This window comes from Microcaecilia unicolor, chromosome 13 (assembly GCF_901765095.1).
Source record: "Microcaecilia unicolor chromosome 13, aMicUni1.1, whole genome shotgun sequence".
NCBI classification, from domain to species: domain Eukaryota; kingdom Metazoa; phylum Chordata; class Amphibia; order Gymnophiona; family Siphonopidae; genus Microcaecilia; species Microcaecilia unicolor.
Window position 1 is genome coordinate 90350069 of NC_044043.1, and position 25458 is coordinate 90375526.

At 46.5% G+C, this 25458-nt stretch overlaps 1 protein-coding gene across 2 annotated transcripts in view; it reads left to right on the plus strand.

The window, feature by feature from the left end:
- KAZN (kazrin, periplakin interacting protein) overlaps positions 1-23878 on the plus strand; it is a 911287-nt gene extending 887409 nt beyond the window's left edge. For both annotated transcript variants that reach the window (XM_030186259.1, XM_030186260.1), the window contains 3 exons: positions 6817-7006; positions 19153-19283; positions 22067-23878. In XM_030186259.1, the coding sequence (XP_030042119.1) occupies positions 6817-7006; positions 19153-19283; positions 22067-22234 (489 nt within the window). In that variant the 3' untranslated portion in view covers positions 22235-23878. The remainder of the gene's footprint in view (positions 1-6816; positions 7007-19152; positions 19284-22066) is intronic.
- Positions 23879-25458: the final 1580 nt, after the last annotated feature.

The following is a 25458-nucleotide window of genomic DNA, read 5'->3' on the forward strand; positions in this document are numbered from 1 at the left end:
GCTCAAACTGGAGACTAGGCAAGGCAGACAAGGCAAGAACTGGATCCAGGCAATGCAATCAAGGGGGCAGGGCAAAAATTGGATCCAGGCAGGACTGGAGTTGGTATCATCTGGAAAGAGACAAACCTTACCAGACAGTCCTTCCTCAATATCACTCACAAAGATGTTAAAAAGGGCTGTCCCGAGGACCAATCCCTGCGGTACACCACTGATAACATCCCTTTCCTCAGAGCAAGGTCCATTTACCACTACCCTCTATTTCTTCACATTTAACCAGTTTTTAACCCAGTCAGTCACTTTAGGTCCCATAACAAGGACACTCGGTTGCCTGTGCGAACCGTGTCAAACATTTTGCTAAAATCCAAGTACACCACATCTAGCAACCCTCCCATGTCCAACTGTTTTGACATCCAGTAAAAGAAATCAATCAGGTTCGTCTGACAAGTCCTGCCTCTAGTGAAGACATGCTGCCTCGGGTCCTGCAGTCCATTTGATTCAAGGAACCTCACAATCCTCCGCTTTAGAAGTGTTTCCATTAGCTTACTCACCACTGAGGTCAGACTGACAGGGCTATAATTCCCAACCTCCTCCTTACTTCCCTTCTTGTGCAGAGGGACCAGCTGAGACCCCAGACAGCCCAGGTGTCAGTTCTACATCAGCAGCTTAGTCATTACAGAACATTTTGGCAAATACAAAAGGAACCATTGAAAAAAAAACATAGACATGAAAAATGAATGGAGGCAGTAAGAGACAGTAGACACTTATCAGATGGTGTTCAAGATTCACTCTAGAGCAATGGTTCTCAACCTTTTTTCAGTCGGGACACTCCTGACGGGCAATACTCACAGCCACAATGACCATCAACCAAGTTTGGTTTGATATAACAGCTGGAGTGGAGGGCAGCCACTCAAAACTCATTGTCCTGGATTTCAAGCATGCTGATTTTAGTAAAATGGGGGAATACCTGAGAAAGGAGCTGATGGACTGGGAGGACATACGAGAAGTGAAAGGGCAGTGGTCCAGGCTAAAAGAAGCTATAAATATGGCCACAAACCTTTATGTAAGGAAATGTAAATAAAAGCAAGAGAAAAAGGAAACAGACATGGTTCTCCAAGCAAGTGGCTGAGAAAATAAAGGCCAAAGAGTTGGTGTTTATGAAATACAGAAAACCTCAAGAAGAGGAACACAGAGAGGAATAGTGGATGAAACTAAAAGAAGCCAAGAGAGAGATACGTCTGGCGAAAGCAAAAGCGGAAGAACAAATGGCTAGAAATGTAAGGAGGGGGCGACAAAAATTTCTTCAGGTATATTAGTGAAAGGAAGAAGACTAAAAATGGAATTGTGAGACTGAAAGATGCTGCGAACCGCTATGTGAATAATGATGAAGAAAAAGCAAATCTGCTAAACAAATAATTTTGTTCTGTTTTCACTGAAGAAAATCCTGGAGAAGGACCACGATTGACTGGCAAAAGTACATATGAGAATGGAGCAGATATAGCACCGTTCACAGAAGAGTGTGTGTATGAACAACTTGAAAATCTAAAGGTGGACAAAGCCATGGGACCGGACGGAATCCACCCCATCATATTGAGGGAGCTCAGAGAGGTTCTGGCGGGTCCTCTTAAAGATTTGTTTAATAAATCCTTGAAGACAGGAGAGGTTCCGTGGGGTTGGAGAAGAGCGGATGTGGTCCCTCTTCACAAAAGTGGTGATAGGGAAGAAGCTGGAAACTACAGGCTGGTAAGCCTCACTTCATTTATTGGAAAAGTAATGGAAGTGATGCTGAAGGAAAGGATAGTGAATTTCCTGGAAGCCAATAAGTTGCAAGATCCGAGACAACATGGTTTACCAAAGGTGTAAATCGTGCGAAACGAATCTCATTGAATTCCTTGACTGGGTGACCAGAGAATTGAATTAAGGACGTGTTATAGATGTAATCTACTTAGATTTCAGCAAAGCTTTTGACACGGTTCCCCACAGGAGGCTCTTGAATAAACTTGACAGGATGAAGATAGGACCCAACGTGGTGAACTGGATTAGGAACTGGTTGACAGACAGACGCCAGAGGGTAGTGGTTAATGGAATTCACTTGGATGAGGGAAAGGTGAGTAATGGAGTGCCTCAGAGATTGGTGCTGAGGCCAATTCTGTTCAATATATTTGTGAATGACATTGCCAAAGGGTTAGAAGGTAAAGTTTGCCTTTTTGCGGATGATACCAAGATTTGTAACAGAGTGGACACACCGGAGGGAGTGGAAAACATGAAAAAGGATCTGCAGAAGCTAGAAGAATGGTCTAAGGTTTGGCAATTAAAATTCAATGCAAAGAAATGCAAAGCGATGCACTTTTAGGCGGTGAGAGTCTGATATGTACAGACAGGGATAGGGATCTTTGGGTGATAGTATCTGAGGATCTGAAGGCGATGAAACAGTGTGACAAAGCAGTGGCCGTAGCCAGAAAGTTGCTAGGCTGTATAGAGAGAGGTATGACCAGCAGAAGAAAGGAGGTGTTGATGCCCCTGTACAAGTCATTGGTGAGGCCCCACTTGGAGTATTGTGTTCAGTTTTGGAGGCCATATCTTGCTAAGGATGTAAAAAGAATAGAAGCAGTGCAAAGAAAAGCCACAAAAATGGTATGGGATTTGCGTTACAAGACATATGAGGAGAGACTTGATGACTTGAACATGTATACCCTGAAGGAAAGGAGAAACAGGGGTGATATGATACAGATGTTCAAATATTTGAAAGGTATTAATCTGCAAACAAACCTTTTCCAGAGACGGGAAGGCAGTAGAACTAGAGGACATGAAATGAGGTTGAAGGGGGGAGGCAGACTCAAGAAAAATGTCAGGAAGTATTTTTTCACAGAGAGAGTGGTGGATACTTGGAATGCCCTCCCGCAGGAGGTGGTGGAGATGAAAACGGTAATGGAATTCAAAAATGTGTGGGATAAACATAAAGGAATTCTGTTCAGAAGGAATGGATTCTTAGAAGATTAGCAGAGATTGGATGGAAGCACTGATGGGAGGCGGGGCTAGTGGTTGGGAGGCAGGGCTAGTACTGGGCAGACTTCTACGGTCTGTGCCCTGAAAATGGCAAATACAAATCAAGGTCAGGTATACATATAACGTAGCACATATGAGTTTATCTTGTTGGGCAGACTGGATGGACCGTACAAGTCTTTCTCTGCCATCATCTACTATGTTATGTGACGCCTTTAGTCTGATACAGTATGGCAGTTTTTATGAATTAAATGTAAACATGCTCAGGAACTCTTTGCCAGAGGATGTGGTAACAGCAGTTAGCATATCTGGGTTTAAAAAAGGGTTGGGCAAGGAGTGGAGGAATAGCCTAGTGGTTAGTGCAGTGGACTTTGATCCTGGGGAACTGGGTTCAATTCCCACTGCAGCTCCTTGTGACTCTGGGCAAGTCACTTAACCCTCCATTGCCCCAGGTACAAATAAGTACCTGAATATACTATGTAAACCGCTTTGTGTGTAGTTGCAAAACCACAGAAAGGTGGTATATCCAGCCCCATTCCCTTTCTGGAGGAAAAGCCCATAGTCTGCTGTTGAGACAGACATGGGGAAGCAACTGCTTACCCTGAGATGCCATCTGAGTAATAGCAGTATAAATCTCTCTACTTCTGAATTTGCAGTTTCAATAGCTTTCAGGCTTGTAGGTGGTATATAAATACTACTACCAAGCACACTGTGAAATAATACAAAACCTGAAAAAATCCTAACGCAATATACATGTAGCAAACCTTCCATACAACAGTAGCATTATTTCCTATGATTCAAACTACTCGAACCCTACCTATAAATAGGCAGCACTAAATAATATTAACATGGGGTCCTAGGACACCAGTACACCTATTACTAATAAAACAGAACAAGTGGGACTGCTACAGAGGTCTACACAGAAAGTACATGCAAACAATAACACACCTCCGTCAAATGCAAAAGCACAGACTCTCATCAAATACAGAACAAAGGATTACAAATTTGAAATACAAATATGAAAACAAAAATTGAACTGGGAAGCCCAAGAAGTCAAACTAGGCCTGTACCAAAACATAGGAGAAATTAAAAACAGAAATGCATTTCCAACAAAATACAAAGAGATCCATGATGCACATTTCCCAGAGCTCAGAAGAAAAAGGAAAAGAGTTCCCTATGAAAGCAAAATTGTTCAAAGCACAGACAAGTAGGGAAAGACCAATGGGCTTCCAAAGACACCAAGAGGCGTATTTTCAAAGCACTTAGACGTACAAAGTTACATAATAGCCTATGGAACTTTGCAAGTCTGTGCTTTAAAAATGAACCCCATTATTAAATTCAAATCTATAGTTCTCTAATTACATTTGATAAGAGATGGTTAGCACAAAAGATGGAAGCAATGCAAGTAGAACATTTTTGGGCCGATATTTAAAATTCTATGGTCAGCCTATTTTTAAAAAAACATTTAAATAAAATCTGGACATCGAGCACCACTGTGCAGAGAGTGGGTGGCATTGAATATCTGGATACAGTGGTTGGCATTGGCTGTGTTCAGATCGTGGTGATACGCAGACAGCTTTCCAAATAACTGGATACAGTTATTGACCTAAAACTTCTACTTGTATTGCTGAACTGTCTGAACACTGCCCCCCTCGACATGGCTACTGTGCACATGTACTTTATCTGAAGGGAGAATGTTACGCAGGTGACTGCACATAGCTTTGGTATAGTCAGAGACCTACCAATCAAAAGTAGCACATCTTTTGCTTTAAGAACTGGTGCGAAGTTTTATCCCCCTGTGGCCAATTTGAAAATGGTCCTCTTCAAGCTTACTGAAAGCTATTCTAGATTTGACCTTTTCAGGTCAAATCTAGAATAGTACCGGTTATAGTTCCTAACGGTGCCAGTGCAAACCACAGTAATAGCAAAGACCAGTGGCGTAGCTACGTGGGGCCTGAGGGGGCCCGGGCCCCCGCAGATTCGCCCCTGGCCCCCTGCCGACGACCCCCCTCCCGCCACCAACCTTCCCCCACCATCGCCGCCAGCCCCGCTACCGCATGATTTACCTTGATTGCTGGCGGGGATGCCCAAACCCCGCCAGCCAAGAGTGTTCTTCAGCGCTGGAGTTAGTAAACTCCGGTGCCTTCATTCAAGAAAGTTCGTCTGAAGGATCAGCTGGTTTTGACGCCTTACGTCCTGCACCGTGCATGTAGCCCCGTGCAGGACGTAAATGCATCAAAACCAGCTGATCCTTCAGACGAACTTCCTTGAATGAAGGCGCTGGAGTTTACTAACTCCAGCGCTGAAGAACACTCTTGGCTGGCGGGGTTTGAGCAGCCCCGCCAGCAAACAAGGTACTTCATGGGGCGGGCGGCGACGGCGGCCGAGGGTTGGTAGCGGGAGGGGGGGGGGGAGTTTAAGAGTGTCGGCGCGATTGAGCGGGGGGAAGGGGGGTTGCCGGAGGGGGGGAGGTGGCTTAACAGTGCCCCCCCATCTCGGGCTCTGGCCCCCCCTCCTGGCAAGGTCTGGCTACGCCCCTGGCAAAGACTACACTCTTTCTCCACCAGTTTAAGTAACAAAAATCAAAATTACTATGGTGCCTTATGGCATGTGACCCTCCAGTGTACAGCTGTGAATAGCATTTACCTACAAATGCACTTGATCTGCAGCCCCTCATTACCTCTCTACCCTCATCTCCCCTTACGTTCCTACCCGAAACCTCCGATCACACGTCAAATCCCTCCTCTCAGTACCCTTCTCCACCACCGCCAACTCCAGACTCCGCCCTTTCTGCCTCGCCTCACCCTATGCTTGGAATAAACTCCCTGAGCCCATACGTCAAGCCCCTCCCTGGCCATCTTCAAATCCTTACTCAAAGCCCACCTCTTCAATGTCGCCTTCGGCACATAACCATTATACCTCCATTCAGGAAATCTAGACTGCCCCAACTTGACATTTCGTCCTTTAGATTGTAAGCTTCTTTGAGCAGGGACTGTCCTTCTTTGTTAAACTGTACAGCGCTGCGTAACCCTAGTAGCGCTTTAGAAATGGTAAGTAGTAGTAGTAATTTAGGGAATCAAATGCCAGCATTAAAGGGGTTTTCAGTTTATTTTTTTAACTGATTCTCAAAGTACTAGGCCTTACCCAGGGCCGTGCCAGCACGGTAAGCGAGGTAAGCATGGCAGGAGGGCACCATCCTCTGGGGGGCGCCCCGCCGCACATGCTTACCTTGCCCTCTTCTCCCCAGATCCTTTTCCTTTTTTTTTTGTTTAAATTTACCTCTGTCCGGCGGCAGCGTAGCGTTAGTGAGGAAGGTGGCGCTCCCCCGCCCCGACGTGTCAGTCTTCCCTTCTCTCAGTTCCGCCTTCTTCTGACATCAGAAATGACGTCAGAAGAAGGCGGGAACTGAGCGAAGGGAAGACTGACACGTCGGGGCGGGGGAGCGCCGCCGCCTCCTCATTAACGCTACGCTGCCGCCGCCGGACAGAGGTAAATTTAAACAAAAAAGAAAAGGATCTGGGGAGAAGAGGGCGGGTAGTGTAGCGATCGTTTTCAGGGGGGGCGATGCGGGGCCAACTGCAGGGGGGCGCCGGAGACCCTAGGCATGGCCCTGGCCTTACCTCGGAGTTACTGCACAGCTTAACTGAATAAGCAGCATCAGCCTTGCTATTAGTGACAGAAGTATGGGCAGGTAGTTACCCTCCAGAAAATGTTCCCTCAGCACTGCTGCTTCTTTGCCTTCTGCACGAGAAGATCATCTGCCAGGAATTTAGAAAGGTTTTGCATCATTGTCTCTTTATTTTTTCATTTTTCCAGGCCAAGCAGTCTTTAGCCACGCTAACCAAGGATGTTCCCAAGCGCCACTCACTAGCCATGCCAGGGGAGACGGTATTAAACGGGAACCAGGAATGGGTAATGCATGCAGATCTACCGCTTACTGCAGCAATCCGGCAGAGCCAGCAGACGCTTTATCACGGGCATCCACAGCATTCGGCAGACCGGCAAGGTGAGCAACCGCATTTCAGTTGGAATGGGAGGCGTAGCTGGGGGGGGGGGAGGGGGGTCGCCAGGGGAGCGACCACTCCCCCAAGCGGACTTCCGACGGCGCCTATTTTTCACACGATCTGTCATGTTTAAAATACGCACCAGTGCCGTTGGAAGTACGCTCCCCCCACACCCTCAACATGGATACACTTCTGGTTGGAATCTTTCTTTACTAAGCACACCAACCTCCAGAAAATCAAATGTAAAATTCTCACTTCTCAAGCAACGTGCTTTGTTTTGTATCGTTAAGGATGACAAGGTAATAGAGAGTTCTGAACCTACAGGAAAGTAGAAGCTCTGAGTCTTCTAAACCACCCAATTCCCCACAAGAGGGACCCAAGGCAGTTTATATGGACAAGAATACCGTGCCAGCTCCAGTTAACATGGGCTGCTCTTCACAACAGTTGTGGAGCTCAGAAGCTTGAGCGTTTCTACGAGTTTGACGATATGAAAAAAAATGTTAAGCTTAAATTATAAATGTTGTTCGTATATGTGACCATCTCTGGGAAAAGGTAACAAAAAATGAGGTGTAAGTGAATTCTGTTAGAGAAAATAATTTGTAATACAGCAGTCCAAATCCCATCCTTTTATGTGGAGGGGGGTGGGGGAAGTTACAGAAGTTCAAACATGTAACTTGCGGACTGTATATGGACCCATGGCATGAAAAATCAGCAGCCATTCTCAACATTTTGGACTTGCTACTTTAGTCACCTTTTCCTACAGAGGTTCACTTATCCCCCCTAATTCTGTAGAAGCCGCCAAAAATTTCATGTGCAAATTTGGGCGTGCAACTTAATCGAAGAATGAGCCAATTTGTGCCAATAATTGGTTTTTTAACAAGCAATTATTTGTGCTAATTGGAATCAAGATTGACAAGTGTAAATTTAGGCGCATCCCGAAAATGGGGGCATGGAAATGAGAGATTCATGGGGATATGGGGCGGATCATGGGTGTGCAATTGTAGAATAAGGGAGTTCCACACGTAAATTTAGGCGGGAGCATTTGCACTACGTTTTCATTGATACAAATGGATGAGCCTAAATTTACGTGCAACCCCCAGGACTTAAGCACTATTCTATAAACCGTATCTAACTTTAGGCACAGCTATAGAATAGTGCTTCAGTGGGGGGGGGGGGGGGGGGTTGGTGCCGAATTTTTAGGCGCAACTTAAGAAAATTGCTATGGAGAGAATTCTATAACAGTTCAGAGTCCTTTGTTTGGCTCCCTCCCTTCAGATTATGGATCCATGAACGGATAGGAGGAATGTAGTGGAGGGATCACAAACCCTACATTCCTATTAGTATCGTGAGTTCCTGATGAAAAGGTGGGGGCCAGAGAGGGAGTTGCTTCCTCAGGTGTCTAGTGACGCAATAGCGTGGCAGTGATAAATAGATTTACGACTAAATTTTTAAAGACCTCTAGAGTTCTCTGGAGCTTTGGGGCAAAAATCGGTAGGCAAGAAAAGAATAACGGGAAGAATCGGGATTGGTGAGAGGCTTTGGGAAGTTGTATGGCAATGTTGTAAGTGAGTGCAAGAGTTTGAGGGGCCCTTTTACTAAGCCACAGTAGGCTCTACGCGTGTGCAGCGGGCACCCAAATGAGACTACCACCAGGCCAGCACGCCCCCTGATGGTAATTTCAGATTTGACGTGCGCCCATAACACCTGGATGAATTATTTATTCCCTCCCACATTTATCGTTTCTGGCGGTAATTGGCACTTGGCACGTGCTGACCAGTCACCGCATATGTAGCGTGTGAGCCCTTATCACTAGATCAATGGGTGGCGTTAAGGGCTCAGGCTGGTTTTGGACACGCGTTGGTTTGTTTTACCGCAGGCCCTTTTCCTGTCCCATTTTTTTAAAACTCTTTTTTGCAGAAACGGTAAAATCTGGCCTGGCGCGCGCCCAATACACGTGCCTACACTACCGCAGGCCACTTTTTACCACGGCTTACTAAAAGGACCCCTAAGCAAATTGCTGGAAAAGATGTGAATAAAATGGTTATTGCTGATACGTTAAGGTAAATGGCACTGTGAGTTGTAACATTTCTAGGATCCTGGTAGTTTTAAACTGATGCTGGAAGTAGAAATGTAAAATGGAGCAGTGTTGAGAAGTGTGAATGTGAAAGACTGAATGCGGGACAAAGGTTAAGTTTGTGTGTGATGGATATGTGGGAGGCAGACAGAGCTGTAGAACCATGTACAGGCGCAGGAGCGTAGTAGTGCGAGAGGAGCACACAATCTAAGTTTGTTTTCTTTTTGGTTTTTTTTTGTACCTGGGGCAATGGAGGGTTAAGTGACTTGATCAAGGTCACAAGGAGCTGCGGTGGGAATTGAACCCAGGTTGTCAGGATCAAAGCCCGCTGACCTAACCATTAGGCCACTCCTCCACAGAGAGCTTTGAAACGTTTCAGTACCAGGATTAAAATCAAAGAGTGAAAAACTGAAATGGGTTAGATTCTGTTTACATGACAAAGTAAAAAAAAAAAAAATGATTTTATTCTTTAAATCTTCACTGTTTGGGTGAGTTTGGGAAATATTTAAAAGGAAATTGGTGAATTTCTGAAAGTGTATTTTATTTATTTATTTTTATGTATTTCGGCATTTATATCCCACATTTTTTCTTGTTATATTTGTACCCCGCACTTTCCCACTCATGGCAGGCTCAATGCGGCTTACATGGGGCAATGGAGGGTTAAGTGACTTACCCAGAGTCACAAGGAGCTGCCTGTGCCTGAAGTGGGAATTGAACTCAGTTCCTCAGGACCAAAGTCCACCACCCTAACCACTAGGCCACTCCTCCACTGTTGCTACTATGTTGCTATTCCACTAGCAACATTCCATGTAGAAGTCGGCCCTTGCAGATCACCAATGTGGCCGCGCAGGCTTCTGCTTCTGTGAGTCTGACATCCTGCACGTACATTCCATGTAGAATCTCCAATAGTAGCAACATTCCATGTAGAATCTCCAATAGTATCTATTTTATTTTTGTTACATTTGTACCCTGCGCTTTCCCACTCATGGCAGGCTCAATGCGGCTTACATGGGGCAATGGAGGGTTAAGTGACTTACCCAGAGTCACAAGGAGCTGCCTGTGCCTGAAGTGGGAATTGAACTCAGTTCCCCAGGACCAAAGTCCACCACCCTAACCACTAGGCTACTCCTCCACTCCACAATTTACATTGTTTTAATGTGGCTTACAAACAAAATATAATTTTTAGATTTTATGAAATGATCTGTTTCTGTGGCAGAGATTAGATTGTTATTAGCGTGTGTGTGTGAGAAACAGTTTTGTAGAAGTATCCGACATTGCGGCATGGATGTCCAACCGCCACCTGAAGCTGAACATGTCCAAGACCGAGCTCCTCGTCTTTCCTCCTAAACCCACTTCTCCTCTTCCTCCACTCTCTATCTCTGTTGATAACACCCCTATCCTCCCTGTCCCATCTGCCCGCAACCTCGGAGTCATTTTCGACTCCTCCCTCTCCTTCTCTGCGCATATCCAACAGACTGCCAAGACCTGTCGCTTCTTCCTCTTCAACATCAGCAAAATTCGCCCTTTCCTCTCTGAGCACACCACCAGAACTCTCGTCCACGCTCTCATTACCTCTCGCCTTGATTACTGCAACTTACTCCTCACCGGCCTCCCACTCAGCCATCTATCCCCCCTTCATTCAGTTCAGAACGCTGCTGCACGTCTTATATTCCGCCAAAACCGATATACTCATATCACCCCTCTCCTCAAATCACTTCACTGGCTTCCGATCAGTTATCGCATACAATTCAAGCTCCTCCTCCTTACCTACAAATGCACTCAGTCCGCGGCTCCTCACTACCTCTCCACCCTCATCTCCCCCTATGTTCCCGCCCGTAACCTCCGCTCACAGGACAAAGCCCTTCTCTCAGTACCCTTCTCCACCACTGCCAACTCCAGACTCCGCCCATTCTGCCTTGCCTCACCCCATGCCTGGAACAATCTTCCTTCACCCATACGCCATGCCCCTTCCCTACCCATCTTCAAATCTCTGCTTAAAGCTCACCTCTTCAATGCTGCCTTCGGCGCCTAACCACTCGAGATATATAAAATACCCCAATCTATCCACCCTATCAGACTAACTGTTCACTCGTCCTCTAGATTGTTCACTTGTCTTTAGATTGTTTTCTTGTCTTTTAGATTGTAAGCTCTTTGAGCAGGGACTGTCCTATGTTTAAATTGTACAGCGCTGCGTAACCCTAGTAGCGCTTTAGAAATGCTAGTTAGTAGTAGTAGTAGTAGTAGTATTAATTAATGTCAGTTTAATGTGAAAAGTTGGGATTGTATCGGATATTCTCCTGTGTTTACTAAGCGGCGCTATGGGCCCATTACCAGTTTTAACGTGGATAAATGGTTTACGTGTGTTAAACACTAACGTGCTCATAAAAATGTACAGGTGCGTTAGCGTTTAACGCGCCTTAAATTTACAGGTGCATTAAAAACGCTAACGCACTTTAGTAAACATACTTCATTGTTTGTTCAGCTTTCTGATTTAAACCTTCAGAGAGTTTGTTTGCCTTGCCTGATCTGAGGTTGAGAACTTCTGTGTAACTGTGCCAAACTGAACCTTTTCTGTTCTTTATTAGTTATTATTTGGCTAAAATAATTTTGGAAGATTAAATTATTTCTTTGGAAGAAGGTAAAATTATGTATAATCATACCTGATAATTTTCTTTCCATTAATCATAGCTGATCAATCCATAGACTGGTGGGTTGTGTCCATCTACCAGCAGGTGGAGATAGAGAGCAAACTTTTGCCTCCCTATATGTGGTCATGTGCTGCCGGAAACTCCTCAGTATGTCGATATCAAAGCTCCATCCGCAGGACTCAGCACTTAGAGAATTACACCCACGAAGGGACACTCTGCCCAGCTCACCACCGCCGAAACGGGGGAGGGGAATTAACCCAGCTCATCCCCACACAAGTGGGGGAGGGGAATCCGTCCAGCTCATCCCCGCGGAGCGGGGGAGGGACACCACACCCGCCGATGCGGGGGGATCTGGCTTATCCTGCAACCGCAACCGCGGGAGGAGCTGACTGACCCGAACACCGCCGAAGCGGGAGGGGTACAAAACTGCCCTACAGCCGCACGAAGCGGGAGGGAGTGCCGGCAGAATTATAAGTCTCAATCCAGCCCCGTAAAACGGAGGGGAGAGGAATGCAGCAGCTCACTGTAACACAAACTCGTCTTAACTCTTGAAGAATCCAAGTGAAAAAACTTGAACACGAAGTCTTTCTGAAGTAACTGAAGAGTAAACTTGAACCTGAAATGCAACCAGAATAAAACAATACAGATATCTGGGAGGGGCTATGGATTGATCAGCTATGATTAATGGAAAGAAAATTATCAGGTATGATTATACATAATTTTACCTTCCATATCATCAAGCTGATCAATCCATAGACTGGTGGGATGTACCGAAGCAGTACTCACCCAGGGCGGGACCTAGAAATCCCTGACCGCAACACTGAAGCTCCAAACCGGGCCTCCGCCCGAGCAGCCACAGTCAAGCGGTAATGCTTGGAGAATGTATGGGCCGAAGCCCAAGTTGCCGCCTTGCATATCTCTTCCAAGGAGACGGAACCGGCCTCTGCCATCGAGGCCGCCTGAGCTCTTGTGGAGTGAGCCTTCAGCTGGATAGGCGGCACCTTCCCTGCGGCCACATAAGCCGCTGCAATGGCTTCCTTGACCCATCTTGCCACTGTAGGCTTAGCAGCCTGCAGACCCCTACGAGGACCTGCAAACAGGACAAACAGATGATCCGATTTCCGGAAATCATTGGTCACTTCCAAGTATCTGATGATGACTCGTCTCACATCCAGATATTTAAGAGCAGAGTACTCCTCTGGGTAGTCCTCCCTACGAAAGGAAGGGAGACAGAGCTGCTGATTCACATGGAAGCGAGAAACAATCTTGGGCAGAAAGGAAGGCACTGTGCGAATAGTCACTCCTGCCTCAGTGAACTGCAGAAAAGGCTCTCGACATGAGAGCGCCTGGAGCTCGGAAACTCTTTTGGCTGAAGTGATAGCCACCAAAAAGACTGCTTTCAACGTCAGGTCTTTCAGAGATGCCCTCGACAAGGGTTCGAACGGCGGCTTCTGCAATGCTCTTAGCACCAGGTTGAGATTCCACGCAGGCACCACTGAGTGCAGAGGAGGGCGCAGGTGATTAACTCCCTTGAGAAAGCGCACCACATCTGGCTGGGAAGCCAGGGAAGCACCCTTCAGGCGGCCCCTGAAGCAAGCCAGAGCCGCTACCTGGACCTTAAGGGAACTGAGCGACAGGCCTTTGTCCAGACCTTCTTGCAGGAACGCCAACACTGAAGAAATTGGAGCAGTGAAGGGAGAAAGTGAGCCTGCTTCACACCACGCTGCAAAGATACGCCAAACCCTGGCGTAAGCAGTAGAAGTAGAGCGTTTCCTCGCTCTCAGCATAGTGGCGATGACCTTGTCTGAGAAGCCCTTCTTCCTCAGACGCTGCCGCTCAATAGCCAGGCCGTAAGACCAAAGGGGGAGGGATCCTCCATCACCACGGGACCCTGATGTAACAGGCCCTGCTCCACTGGCAGCCGCAGAGGATCGTCGATTGAGAGCCTGATCAAGTCCGCATACCAGGGACGTCTGGGCCAATCCGGACCCACCAGGATTATCCTGCCGGGATGTCTTGCCACCCGGTCTAGGACCCTGCCCAACATGGGCCAGGGTGGGAACACATAGAGAAGCTCTTGTGTCGGCCATTGTTGGAGAAGAGCATCTACTCCCAGGGATCGAGGGTCCCGTCCTCTGCTGAAGAAGCGCGGCACCTGGCAATTGGCCGATGACGCCATCAGATCTAGGCTCGGCTGGCCCCAGCGCTTCGTGATGTCCAAGAACGCCTGAGCAGATAGCTGCCACTCTCCGGGCTCCAAGGTATGGCGACTGAGAAAGTCCGCCTTGACATTCATGACTCCGGCAATGTGGGCCGCTGACAGCTGTTCCAGGTTCGCTTCCGCCCACTGGCATAGACTCATAGCCTCCTTGGCTAGAGGGGCGCTCTTGGTACCTCCCTGGCGGTTGACATAGGCCACAGCCGTGGCATTGTCCGACAGTACCCGTACAGGCTTCAGCACCAGTACCGGGATGAACTCCAAAAGCGCCAACCGAATGGCTCTGAGTTCCAGGAGGTTGATAGACCACTTCGCCTCTGCAGGAGACCAGAGCCCCTGCGCTGTCCTTCCCAAGCAGTGGGCTCCCCAGCCCGACAATGAGGCGTCCGTCGTGACGACAATCCACTCTGGGGTCACCAGAGGCATTCCTGCAGACAACTTGTCTGCCTGCATCCACCAGCTCAGCGCCTTGCGCACTGCTGGATCCAAGGGAAGACGCACCGCATAATCCTCCGACATCGGAGTCCAGCGCTGCAGCAGAGAGTGTTGTAGTGGTCTCATATGAGCCCTGGCCCAGGGCACTACTTCCATCGTGGCCGTCATAGAGCCCAACAGCTGCACATAGTCCCAAGCCCGAAGAGGAGAGGCTACCAGGAACTGGTCCACCTGAGCCTGAAGCTTGACAATCCGATTGTCTGGCAGGAACACTCTGCCCACTTGGGTGTCGAATCGAACTCCCAGATACTCCAGGGACTGAGTCGGGCGCAGCTGGCTCTTCTCCCAGTTGATGATCCATCCCAGGGAGCTCAAAAGAGCAACTACCCGGTCCACAGCTTTGCCGCACTCTGCATAAGAGGGGGCTCGGATCAACCAGTCGTCCAGATAAGGATGGACTTGTACTCCTTCCTTTCGCAGGAAGGCCGCTATGACCACCATTACTTTGGAAAAGGTCCGCGGAGCAGTAGCCAACCCGAACGGGAGGGCTCTGAACTGGAAGTGTCGGCCCAGGACTGCAAAACGCAGAAAGCGTTGATGAGGAGGCCAGATGGGAATATGCAGGTACGCTTCCTTGATGTCCAAGGAAGCCAGGTACTCCCCTGCCTTCACTGCCGCTATAACAGAGCGGAGAGTCTCCATGCGAAAGTGCCGCACTTTCAAGGCCCGATTGACCCCTTTGAGGTCGAGGATAGGCCGGACAGAACCTCCTTTCTTTGGTACCACAAAGTAAATGGAGTAACGCCCCTTGCCAAGCTGACTTTCTGGCACCGGAACGACCGCACCCAGGCGGATCAGATTGTCCAAAGTCTGCTGCACTGCCACAGCTTTGACCGGAGACTTGCAGGGAGAGAGTACAAACCCGTCTCTTAAGGGCCGGCAGAACTCTAGCTTGTAGCCGTCTCTGATGACTTCCAGCACCCAAGCGTCTGAAGTTATTGTGGTCCACTCGCCCAGAAACGAGGACAGCCGTCCTCCAATCTGCACTGGGGCGTGGACCAAGACCCCGTCATTGGGTACGAGACCCTGGGGGAGGACCGGAGGGAGCACCTCCGGGACGGCGGTCTCTGCGAAAGGAACGCTGCTTGGGGGAGAAATGCCTCTTAAAGGAAGAGGGGGCAGAAGAACCCGACCTGCCCGGGCGGTACCGACGGGCTTCCTGAAACCGTCCTCTGGAGGTACCGGGACGAGCACTAGCCCGAGCCCTGACCTCTGGTAACTTCTTGCCCTTAGACGTGCCGAGATCGGTCACGATTTTGTCCAGCTCGACCCCAAAGAGCAGCTTGCCTTTAAAAGGCAACCTAGCCAGGCGGGATTTAGAGGCGTGGTCAGCAGACCAATGTTTCAGCCAAAGCCACCGCCGCGCAGAGACTGTCTGAGCCATGCCTTTAGCTGAGGCTCTCAAGACATCATACAGCAAGTCTGCCAAATAGGCTAAGCCCGATTCCAGGGCTGGCCAATCATCCCTCAAGGAATGATCCGAGGGGAAAGCCCGCTGCACCATAGTCAGGCACGCCCTGGCCACATAGGAGCCGCAAACTGAGGCCTGCAAACTTAAAGCAGCCGCCTCAAAGGACGACCTTAAGGCCGCCTCCAATCTCCTGTCTTGGGCGTCCTTTAGGGCCGTGCCACCTTCCACCGGCAATGCCGTTTTCTTAGTCACCGCAGTGATTAAAGAATCCACGGTAGGCCACAGATAGGCCTCACGTTCACTCACAGCCAAAGGATAGAGGCGGGACATAGCCCTAGCCACTTTAAGGCTCGCTTCTGGGACATCCCATTGAGCCGAAATTAAGGTGTGCATGGCATCATGCACGTGGAAGGTTCTAGGCGGGCGCTTCGTCCCCAGCATAATGGCAGAGCCAACAGGGGCTGAGGGAGAGACGTCCTCCGGAGAGGAAATCTTCAAAGTGTCCATGGCCTGTAACAACAGGTTGGGCAAATCCTCTGGGCGAAAAAGCCGCGCTGCAGAGGGGTCATCCGCTCCATCCGAGCGGGGATCCGTCTCCTCCAAGGAATCCGCAAAGGACCGTTGGGAGACCTCAGACACGCTGCCCTCATCTACATCGGAGGAGACAAATTCCTCCAAGGCCTGGGAATCAACCCGAGGGCGTTTACCTCTGGGAACCTCAACCTCTTTACCAGACGAGGGAGCGGGGGCAGCGTTGTGCATGAGGAAGGCCTGATGCAGCAGCAAAACAAACTCGGGGGAGAAACCCCCCAGACTGTGCACTTCCGCAGCCTGGGCAACAGCCCTAGGCGCACTCTCAACCGGCGCTCGCAACAGCGGGGGAGAGGCCTGCTGCGCATCCAAAATGGCGTCCGGCGCGAAACTCCGCGAAGGAGCCGCGCGGGAAGAACGGCTCTTAACTTTAGCCGCTTCTGTGCCGTCGCCCAAATTAAGGGCGTTCATGGCATTAATGTCTCCAACCTCAAGGGCGGCCCAAGAAGAAGCCGTCCGAGCCGCGTGGCCGGCCAAAATGGTGGAGGCGAGGAGCGGGGGATGGGCGTTTATGGCGGGAAAAACCGCCACGCCGGAGGAAGGACCGGGACATTCATCGGTCACGAAACTGCCACCCAACAAGGGCGAATCAGGCTTTAAGACCCCCGCATCCCCTCTAGAAGCGCTCAAGCGACCCGGGGAGCGACCCTTTGCGCCCTCGCCCTCCGACGCCATGTGCCACGAGGAGAAGAATCGGGGAACCCCCGCCCGCTATAAAAAGGTAAAAATTACCTGCTGTCCGCTCCGAGTTGTAACGACCTGGTGTCCCAGTGAGTAGCTGCAATAGACGCTTAAATAAACGTCGAAATAAACGCCTTTAAAGACGTTTAAAATTTTTTTTTTTTTTTTTTTTTTTTTTTTAACGGAGCCAGCGGGAGGGGGGAGAAAAGGAGGGACCTGGCACCACCAGGTTTGCACTTGCTCAAAAGAGCCCTCAACCCCAGGCACTCAACAAAACCTAAAAATTAGGCTTGGAGGCCTAGCCAGAGCTGCTGCTGCTGTGTGTGACCACCACCTGCTGAGATAGAGAACATACTGAGGAGTTTCCGGCAGCACATGACCACATATAGGGAGGCAAAAGTTTGCTCTCTATCTCCACCTGCTGGTAGATGGACACAACCCACCAGTCTATGGATTGATCAGCTTGATGATATGGAACTGGAAATTTCAAAGCTGGGAATTATTAGTTGAATTTTAAGAACTTTAGTTGTGCTGGATTGTTTGGGTTTTTTTTTTTTTTTTTTTGTCAGTGCTGGTGTTCTGATACTGACAGCATTACAACACCTACACCTAAAGAGGATCTTCAAATATATTAGAAATGAATAATGGGGAATACTAAATGCAGACTGTAATGTTTACAAGCTAGATGGTAGAAATGCCCTGCTTTTTGCCTCAACTGAGAGGGACCTTGGTAACCTGATCAACTTGTCTTTCATTTGAGTTACCATTTGTATTTCCTTAAGAATCAATAGTAATATATCCCAACAATGAAAAGAGAGTACTACATATAATGTTACACAAAAATCTCCCTGATATAATGGCAAGATACTTTAAGAGGACATAGTAACATAGTAGATGACGGCAGAAAAAGACCTGCACGGTCCACCCAGTCTGCCCAACAAGATAAACTCACATGTGCCATTTTTTGTGTATACCCTACTTTGATTTGTACCTGTCCTTTTCAGGGCACAGACCATATAAGTCTGCCCAGCACTATCCCCGCCTCCCAACCACCAGCCCCACCTCCCACCACCGGCTCTGGCACAGACCGTATAAGTCTGCCCAGCACTATCCCCACCTCCCACCACCGGCTCTGGTACAGACCGTATAAGTCTGCCCAGCACTATCCCCACCTCCCAACCACCAGCCCTTCACAGATCCAAAAAGAAGTGAAAAGATTTTTTAACTTAGCTTCAACTTCCAAATGCAGGGATCCTACAGCAGGAAGTTTGAACATGCTTAAGTCTTTTGGTTACTCACGCCTTGAGACAGCTACCTTATAGCGAAACTCTGGCCAAAGTCAGTGTGTTGGACCGATTATCTACACGTTGTTTCCTACCTGCATTTGGAAGTTGAAGCCAAGTTTTTAAACATTTTTTCACTTCTTTTTGGATCTGTAGTCAGTTCTGCGAAGGTTTAGCATTTTTGCACTATAAAATGGAAGGGTTTTTTATGTCAATGATGATAAGGAACCCATGGACTTTTTCCAACCCTTGACATTAAAGACAATCATTTGGTTTGGAGGTTGGGTTGATTTCAGAGGCTTTTTCCCTTTTCTATTTTAAAAGCTTGATGCACTTCACAGAATTGTAGTTCTCTTAAAAGTACTATCTTGCCCTTATATCAGGGAGATTTTTGTGTAACACCATTTCTATGTCCAAAATGCCTACAAATCTCTACCTTCTTGTTAAGAGGAAGAGAGAGATGTAGAGTGCAATTTTAGAAGTCAACACACAGCAATGCCAAAAAGGGCTATTCTTTATGCAACTTGTCACCTGTTTTTAGAATCTGACCCGTTGCTTAGAGAAGAAACATAAAATGTTTTTCAGGTGATGTAGAAGTATTTATCTGTTTCTGGGTTCATCATAAGCAGCTGAGGAAATAGAAGTGGAGAGCTGTCTTTACTAGGTTTGACACACCATTATTTCTTACCAGTCTGACGGGAAGTCAAGTGGGAGATATTGAATCTTGTGATGCTTCTTATTTTTCAGCTGTCAGAGTGAGTCCTTGTCATTCACGACAGCCTTCTATAATTTCTGATGCATCAGCGGCAGAAGGAGATAGGTCATCGACGCCAAGTGACATCAACTCTCCCAGACATCGAACGCATTCTCTCTGCAATGTAAGACGGTAGTTAAAGCTGTTATTAATTAATGTTAATCATGTTTTATAATCTGCCAGCTCTGGCCTTGACCATTTTCATTAGCATCTCATATTGCCTTTGCTTCCACATTTAAAAGTGGGGGAAAATAAAAGAATGTCTTTACTGTTGACCTCTCAATGACTGTAATTCTCCTGTCTGTGGTTTAGCGGGTAATGAATAAGCATGCTTTGTAAAACTGCATTCTTTTTGGACTGATGATTGTGCTGCAGCCTCCTGTTTGAACTCAGGTCCTGGTGGAGGTGTGTATCTCTGAGGTCCATTGTAGTGATCTCTGTAGTGTTAATTTGATTCTTCAGGAGAGGCAGTTTTGCCTTATATTGTTGGTTTGTGGTATAGTACAGACACCTTAACAGGTTGTCTTACTTTGGAAATACTGAGAGAAAAAAGTATAGTCATGATCTGTAATTAAGTGCAATCTGGAGTTCTACTGGGAAAAGTTAGTAGGCAGTTGAAAGTGAAGTCAAAGAAAGTGATACACTTAGCAAACGCATATTTCTATTATAAATAACAGACCTTTGTACACTTCAGGTGTATTTCTAATTTAGTGTGTCACAAACCAATTTGCAGACTCAACATAGTTTGTTAACGTCTAAGATTTAGAATAAAAATAAATTATGCTAGATTATAAACAAAGAAACTGTCAGTACAATGGGCCAAATTCTTAGAAACTCATTTATTTAAAAGATGAATACAGACTTGTAACACTTACAAGTCTATTAAAAATGTGTGTACACACACACACACACACACACACACACACACACACCACACACACCCCACTTAAGTGCAAGGGTCTGGGACCAAAGAAATGCATGCACTTAACAGAAGCGTGCACTTAACCGTTGTGACCCAAAGAAGCTTGACATCTGAAAAACATATGTCTCTCTTTCCTTGTCCCCTCCCCACTACAGTCCATCTCTCCCTCTTTTATTTATATATATATATATATACACACATATGTGTGTGTGTGTGTGAAGGTTTAGCATTTTTGCACTATAAAATGGAAGGGTTTTTTATGTCAATGATAAGGAACCCAGCACCTCTCTCACTCCCTGCCCCCTCCTGATGCAGCACCTTTCTCACTCCTACTACTTGACATTTCTAAAGCGCTACTAGGGTTACGCAGCGCTGTACAATTTAACATAGAAGGACAGTCCCTGCTCAAGGAGCTTACAATCTAAAGGACAAATGTACAATCAGTGAAATAGGGGCAGTCTAGATTTCCTGAAAGGTATAAAGGTTAGGTGCCGAAAGCAACATTGAAGAGGTGGGCTTTGAGCAAAGATTTGAAGATGGGTAGGGAGGGGGCTTGGCGTAAGGGCTCAGGAAGTTGATTCCAAGAATAATCCTTTCTCACTCCTGCCTCCCCCCCCCCCCCCCCGATGCAAGCACCTCTCCTGCCCTCCCTCGATGCTGGCACCTTTCACCCCTGGTGATCTAAGGTACAGTCGGTCAGCAGTGATCCTTATTCATTGCTGCCTATGCCAGCTCTGCGGTTTAAAATGGCAGCTGCGAGCTCTTGCGGTAGTCTTGTAAGAGTTTGCGGTCACTATTTTAAACTGTAGAGCCGGCACAGGAAGCAGCGTTTTGGGGATTGCTGCTGCTCGACCACGCGCCAAAGCCACCACCTCTCAATTCGTGAGAGGAGGGGGGCTTTGTCATGTGAGCTGGAGTTGGGGGCTCAATGCATGTGTCTTGGTATGTTGCATAGTAGGGACAGTTCATCCTAATCATAACTACAACATTAATTTATAGGCCATGTTGCTTCCAGCAGGTAGCTTTTCACCTGCCGGTTTGTTGTTGGTATTTATTTATTTTTTTATTTAGTTGCATTTGTATCCCACATTTTCCCACCTATTTGCGGGCTCAGTGTGGCTTACAATACATTGTAAATAATGGAAATACAGTTTGTTACATTACAATTATGGTTACATTGTGAATAGTTAAGGAAGACAGAGTTATATCGGTCACTTTTGGGGCGTAGAAACTATAGGATATGTCGTTGGGGAATTACTACGGTGGTCGAATAGTAGCAAGAGAGTGATGGGTAGAGAGTTTTTATCTGTGGGTAGATTGTTGAGTGGGAGAGAGTACGGGGAAGTGGAGTACGTGAGGTAATGTCTTGAGGCATTATTATGATGTATATGGGATTTATATGTTTTAATCCTTGCGGTATGTTTTTTCAAAGAGATAGGTCTTTAATCGTTTGCGGAAGTCTGTCAACTCATAGACCGCTCTCAGGCCGCGTGGCAGTGCGTTCCAAAGTTGCGTGCTCTTGTAGGTGAAGGTTGATGCATGTAGTGCTTTATACTTTATGCCTTTGCATTTTGGGAAGTGGAGGTTGAGGAAGGTTCTGGATGATTTTTTGGCATTTCTGGGTGGCAAGTCTACCAAGTCAGACATATATGCAGGGGCTTCACCGTGAATGATTACTTTAAAGGTGACACGTTCCCTGAGTAATTAAATTGTGCTTGTGACTCTGCTGTAAACGTTTTTAAGGTGTTGTAATAAAGCGCAAAGTTCCTCTGGTTCAGCTTTGGATTATGAAATGGGGTAAGAAGATGAAGCCTAGAGTGCTACAGAGACATATTTAACTGCCCTCCGTTTTATAGACATTTTGTTTCCTGTTTGTGTACATCACCCATCTAGATTCCCATGCACAATGGTACAGTTCATTCATAAGCATTCACTTCAGCTATGCACTTGATCATATCTGGTCCCTTCTTACCCTCTTTCTGCAGTCTCTAGAGGACCTAGAAGACCAAAAACGAAAAAAGAAGAAAGAGAAGATGGGTTTTGGCTCCATCTCCAGGGTATTTGCCAGAGGAAAGCAGCGGAAATCTCTAGACCCGGGACTGTTTGACGGTACTACTCCTGATTATTACATAGAGGAAGATGCAGACTGGTGACCCGCCTGTGCTGCCATCATGTGCGTGTGTCCGTCCAACCAAGAAATCCCCGAGCAAGCCTCTTTATCTGCGCCGCCAACCCTGTAACTGCTGTACATATTTACAAGACTCTTGTGTGTGTGTGCGTGCGTGTGTGTATGTGTGGACCTGTTTATTCTTGTCTTTGGAGAGATGCAGTTGTGTTGTAATCCTGTCACTTACAAATTTTTCTTTTCTATGGGGGATTTTTTTTTTTTTTTTTAATTTTTGTTCATGAAACTTGAAAACTTGAAGGACTGCTGTGTTTTTGTAAATAACAAATATTGTACACTTTGTGCTTGTAATGTCTGTTGTCGAAAAGCTGTTTTCTTGGCCCATGGTATGGTGCATTCTGTATCTATATATTTTCAAGTTTGTTCGAGGGACAGTATCCTGTTCACAGGGAGCAATTTGACTTAGGTAAAAATACAGGATTCAGAAACACAGAAAAAGTTAAAACCGCCTTTAGAACCATGGTCATAGGAGGTTACATGGGCTGTTTTTAATGCCTCCCAGTTTGAAAGGGATTTTATTTTAATTGCTTCTTAATTTATTTGCACAAATGTGGAAAGATGATATATCTAAATTATAGAAATACATTTTGAAGTTATATTTTTCCACAGGGGTTGGGGGATGTTTATATTGTATGTTATGTTATACTGCTGCCGAAACTGAATAGGGCCAGCCCAAGCTCGATGAAGCGAAGGGAGATGCCAGATGAGTGTTGTATTCTGCACTATGTCTTTTTTGTTTTTTTTGTGGGATCTATTTAATTCATATACCACAGGCCTGTACTCCTAAATCTATGCTGATCTGCAAGTCCAATTTTTAGTGAACAAACAAAAAAAAACAAAACACCTTTTCTATCCAGTCTCTGATAAGAAAGGAAATTCAATTAATCTAGCGGGGACCATGTTCTTCTCTCTTTTGGTCTAAGGACACTCCCTTAATGGGAACAAAATAGAGCAGCAGCCGAGTCCGTGTTATTAATCCACTAAAGTTGATTCCTTCCTACCCTCAAATGCAAAGGAGCTCAACATTCTTTTACAGAATATTATGTGTAGAATATCAAAAATATCCTTTTGAATTTTTAAATAGAATGTTTGCAGATCATACTTTAAACCGATTAACAGAATGGCTAACAATGGCCACAGGCTTATAAAAGTCAATCATATATGGCCTCATTGTGATATTAACAGGTTTCATTGTACTTCTGGGTCTGTTATATATAGAACTTCTAAATAATACGCAAAGAAGTGGATTAGCAAGCAGTTGACAAGTCAGCGCAATCATTAACCAGGTTTTCCAGGAATTAATGGGAACACATGTTTTTAATGATCTATTTAATAGGCTTAATGTAAAATTTTATGTAACTCTTGGGGGATTTGATTAAATAGCTACCTACATTTCATTGATCAGCTTTCACGGGTTATTCCATTGCTTATGGATTTAGTATAATAGTTTTGGGCATGATTTGTTACAGGCACAAAAAGAAGGAACAAGCTTGGATAAATTTATCTTCCCCCCCCCCCCCCCCCCCCACACCCACACGCACAGGTTTTAGCATTGAAGTTGCCTTTCAAAAATGGGGTTCTTCTAGACTCTCAAGGTATAAATTAGCTGTTTTTTAAAAAAGCCACGTTTATCTTCTGTAAAGCCAAGTACAAGAAAACCATTCTTCTTCTGAGTTGCAGAGCAGTGTACACCTGAACAACTTATGCTCAAAGCCATTTAGCTCCAGAAAAAACCCGAAGCAAAAAATTAGATTTAAAATCAGTGGCGTTCCTACGGGGGCTGACACCTGGGGCGGATTGCCAATGCGCCCCGCCCCCGGAACAGCGTGACGCCCCCCCCCCCCCCGGCGAAAAAAAACCCCGATCCCCCGGCGAACCCCCCCCCCCCGGGTGCACGCCGCCGCTGGGGGGGGGGGTGCCGCGCGCCTGCCAGCTCTTCGTTTTCATGCTCCCTCTGCCCCGGAACAGGAAGTAACCTGTTCCGGAGCAGAGGGAGCATGAAAACGAAGAGCTGGCAGGCGCACGGCACCCCCCCAGCGGCGTGCACCTGGGGCGGACCGCCCCCACCGCCCCCCCTTGGTACGCCACTGTTTAAAATTGATTAAAATGACTGAGTCCGTAGACTACTAGTACGAAACATGAAACCTTTTACACCAGATCCATCAAAATATGCTAATAAAAGTTGGAAAATCCTACCTTCCTTTAGTCGTGGTTTCTAAACTAACAGTGGGAGAAAAGGAGTCACTGATATCTTATGAGCTGCTGACCTGGGCACGATTTTGGAGTTCAATTAAAATTCGACTTCAGTAAAAAAAAAAAAAAAAAAGTCTGTGTACGCACTGGCAAGCATTTGTATAGTTTCTAGAAATGAAAATTTAAAAATAAGCCTTAAGAGAAATTTGAACATCAGTTATTTTCAGCTCTTTAATTTTGGAAGTGCTTACAAGTAGGGAAAAGTCTACAGATTATAGTCCTCTGCACTCTGTTATTATATGAGAACATGGCCACTATAATATAGCTGATCAGGCATAAAACTTCCATACTCTTGTCTTTGGTCAAGTATGTCCTTACTGCTTGGCAACCTTTCTAGAACATTAGAATCAGTTTGGAGTATGATGTGTCCATGCCACTGATTATAAAGCCCCAGTAATAGTTGTTTTGGTTTGGTTTACTGGTGATGCCTTTCTCTGGTATTGAAAGAACTTGCAGTTCTGAAATGCCAAATCAGCCCATCCTATTCCACCATGTGTGAAAGAGATGCACTTAACAATGTTTCAGCCAGGCTCCTGAAATCTGCTCATCTTGAAGGGAGCATGGTATAGTTATCCTAAATTACTGTAAAACTCTGCCATGTTGTTTTTTTAGATGATAGATGATTCCACACTGCTGACAGACTGCTGATATTTAAGTTGGGACCCTCCCCCTCCCTCCCTCCTCCTCTGGTTCAATGTTATCTTATTTATAACCTGTGCAAAGTGATTTAGTCTTGTCTTCACCTGATGGAGCACTGGTCTGATATGATATTGATGGCAACCCCAGGTAAGCAAAACAGCTAGCTGCATTGTTTTTGCTCTTTTGTGCATTTTTTTTTTTTTTTAACGAGCTACATAGACGCTCCTACCGAGTTTCCAGCACTGAACTGGAATTTGCCAATGCTTTTTCCCCGTTGGGTTCTAGTATTTTACTGGAATG